This window comes from Polistes canadensis, unplaced genomic scaffold, assembly GCF_001313835.1.
Source record: "Polistes canadensis isolate GaletaPanama2010 unplaced genomic scaffold, ASM131383v1 scaffold_35, whole genome shotgun sequence".
In the NCBI taxonomy this organism is placed as follows: Eukaryota; Metazoa; Arthropoda; class Insecta; order Hymenoptera; family Vespidae; genus Polistes; species Polistes canadensis.
This window is the reverse complement of record NW_014569582.1, coordinates 178,555-181,513: the sequence shown is the minus strand read 5'-3', so window position 1 is coordinate 181,513 and position 2,959 is coordinate 178,555. Positions and strand designations below refer to the sequence as shown.

Here is a 2,959-nt window from a genome sequence, read left to right as displayed (position 1 = left end):
TGTTATTTAGTTCTTTTTCTTTCTTTCAAAAATTTTGTAGTTGCTGAGGAAGTCCCCAGTAAGGGACGAAACGTTCAACAAGATCAAATAAATTTGTTCATCAAAATTTATTAACTGTCTTCAGTTTTCCCTTTGAAACTCATATATATTAATATACTGTTGGGACAAGAATATTGATTATTAATTTCATTTATATTTGTTCTTTCATTGTTTCTCTTATTTCGATTTTTATAACTAATGTGATTATTACGTTGAAATAATAATAACAAAATTAAAAAAGGAAATATTTTTCTTTCTTTCGTTTGTTTGTGAAAAATATTTTAGTGGATATTCTTAAAGAAAATGAGACAGAGAGAGAGAGAGAGAGAGTGAGTGAGAGAGAGTATGAGAGAAAAAGAGATAATGCTCGTGGAAAGGAAAGGTTACGATGAAGATAATGTTATTCATAGGACGAGCAAACTCCTGGCCTTAATGGTGAAGAAGAGATGAATAACTCTCCCGGGGAATTAATGAGAAATTATCGGAGAAATAATGAGAGACGAGGGTTACTACCAGCCATGGAATACTTTAAATAAGAGAGAAAGAGAAAAAGAGAAAGAAATAAAGGTATAGACTATATACTAGTAGAAAACGATCAAAAGGTGTTAAATTAATAAAAAGATACTATCTACTATCTTACGAAAGAAACTTCAAAATTAATCGTCCCATTAAATTTCAAATAATTCATCAAACTTACTTATCCCTTAGGATGATAGATCCAAGATTGTATCAATCCACTCACCTGTAACTAAAAGACAAAAAAAAAATGAATTATTCATTAGTAAATAATTTATTTTATCATATATTAAATATTATATTCTAAGTATTCTTAAATTAATTTATTATTATTCTAATTAAAATATTATACATTTTTTTTATTTTTAATCGAATTAACGAATCTTATTTATTAAAAAATCAGTAAGTAAATAAAATGATATAATATATAAATAAATTTAGAAAATATTTTATCAAATAATTCGTTTATCATATTATAAATCATATTTCTTACGAAATTATTACTTCCATATTTTTTTATGTGTGTTTTTTCTCGTTCTTTTATTTTTTCTTTTTGTTTTTTATAGAAAACATTCGTTCGAAATAATTTAATTAGAATAATTTAATTAGAAAATATTTTATCAAATAATTTGTTATATAATATATCGCGTATATATTCTACGAACTAATGAATCATATTAATTCGAAAATATTTACAGAATATATATTTTCTATATATAAAAATGAGATTTTTCTTAGAAAATGATTAAGGTGAATTGATAAACGGAAGGACGCATCAAGGTTTGTCCTAAGTAAGTGGCAGGCCGTTTTAATATCGTCCTTTAATCAACGTTCGAACTATTAATTACACGAAGGATTAACGAAGCGGGAGAGAATCGTTCAAGGACGAAAGAGAAAGAGAAAGAAAGAGAGAGAAAGAGAGTAGGATATAAGGGGTGAAGGGTAAAATTCCAAGAGGTAACAACCCCTCGGATCAAAACCTAACTCCCTTTCTCAAATCTCTCAACCTTTCTCTCGAGTATTCCTCTCTCTTTCTCTTTCTCTTTCTCTCTTGGTTGCTTTGGTTCGTAGGAAGAAGGAGGAGAGGAGGAAGAGGAAGAAGAAGAAGAAGAAGAAGCGAATAAGCGAGGTAGCGCATAGCATATTGAAATATAATTAGGGGTGGTTTAATAACCGACGGTCTGTGGCTTTTGCCTTAGTCTCGACACAACATAAGCAACGACCTGTTAACTGATGCGAGGCCCAACCCTCTTACTCCTCCAACCCCTATTTTAACTCCCCTCCATACCTCTACGATGCTCTTGTCTCACGAGCTATGAGCAACGGCTTTGCTGTGGTTGTACTACGCTTGCAACGCATCAGAACCATGAAAGAGGAGAAATTTGAACCGAGAGATGCACCCAGTTAGAAACATGTTTCAGATAGAATAGAAGAGAAAATGAAGAAGAGGAAGAGGGAAAAGCTAGTACTACTATTACTACTACTACTACTATTATTACTATTATTATCTTTATTCTTGGTACAATCGAAAATGGTTCGTTAAAAATTTCTGACTATGTTTATGATCGTTAAATATACTGAAATATTTATATATTTGAAATTACGATTAATTTTTCTACGTGTGCATTTTATTTTGTTTATAATAGAAATAAATAATGAAAAGAAATATAACATTTTATTTGGTCTCAGGGGTGTAATGTAATTAAGGGATAAATATATTGTATAATATTTTATAAGTATGTTTATAATATATAATATATGTGCATCTATCATTATACAGGGAATTGATTAAAATGGAGGGGTAAGATTTGATTTTTGTTTCGACAAAGTTGGGAGACACGTAAAAAATATAACATTATATTTGATCATTTAAAATAATTAAATAATTATTATAATAATTATTATATTTTGTATAGTGTATTATATTAGTATATTCAACCTATTTGTTATTAAATTTTCATATATAATAATAACAATTAGCAATCGTAACCATCATACATCAGGAATTAATTAAAATGGAGTATTAAGATATGGTTTTTTATTTCTAAAAATTTAAACATTTGTAAATTTAACTTTAATTCGTCAAAGTTGCGAGTATAATAATCACAATTATCAACCATAACTATCATACCCCGGTAATTAATTAAAACAATAAGATAAGATTTGATTGTTGTTTCTAAAAATTTTAACACTCGTAAATTTAACTTATATTCGTCAAATTTGCAAGTACAATAATCACAATTAGCAATCATAACCATCATAATACTAAGAATTGATTAAAACGGAGAATTAAGATTTGGTTTTTTTGTTTCTAAAAATATAAGCACTCATAAATTAAATTTTTATTCGTCAAATTTGCGAGTACAATAATCACAATTAGCAATTATAATCATCATAATACTAA

General features: G+C 27.7%; 1 protein-coding gene across 3 annotated transcripts in view; it reads right to left on the bottom strand.

Moving 5' to 3' along the window:
* Positions 1–2,959, bottom strand: part of LOC106784441 (teneurin-m) — a 299,650-nt gene that overhangs the window by 164,316 nt on the left and 132,375 nt on the right. For 2 of the 3 annotated variants that reach the window (XM_014743974.1, XM_014743975.1), the window contains exon 3: positions 782–787. The exons of the other annotated variant lie outside the window; for it this stretch is intronic. In XM_014743974.1, coding sequence (XP_014599460.1) covers positions 782–787 — 6 coding nt within the window. The remainder of the gene's footprint in view (positions 1–781; positions 788–2,959) is intronic. 3 annotated transcript variants of the gene reach the window in all.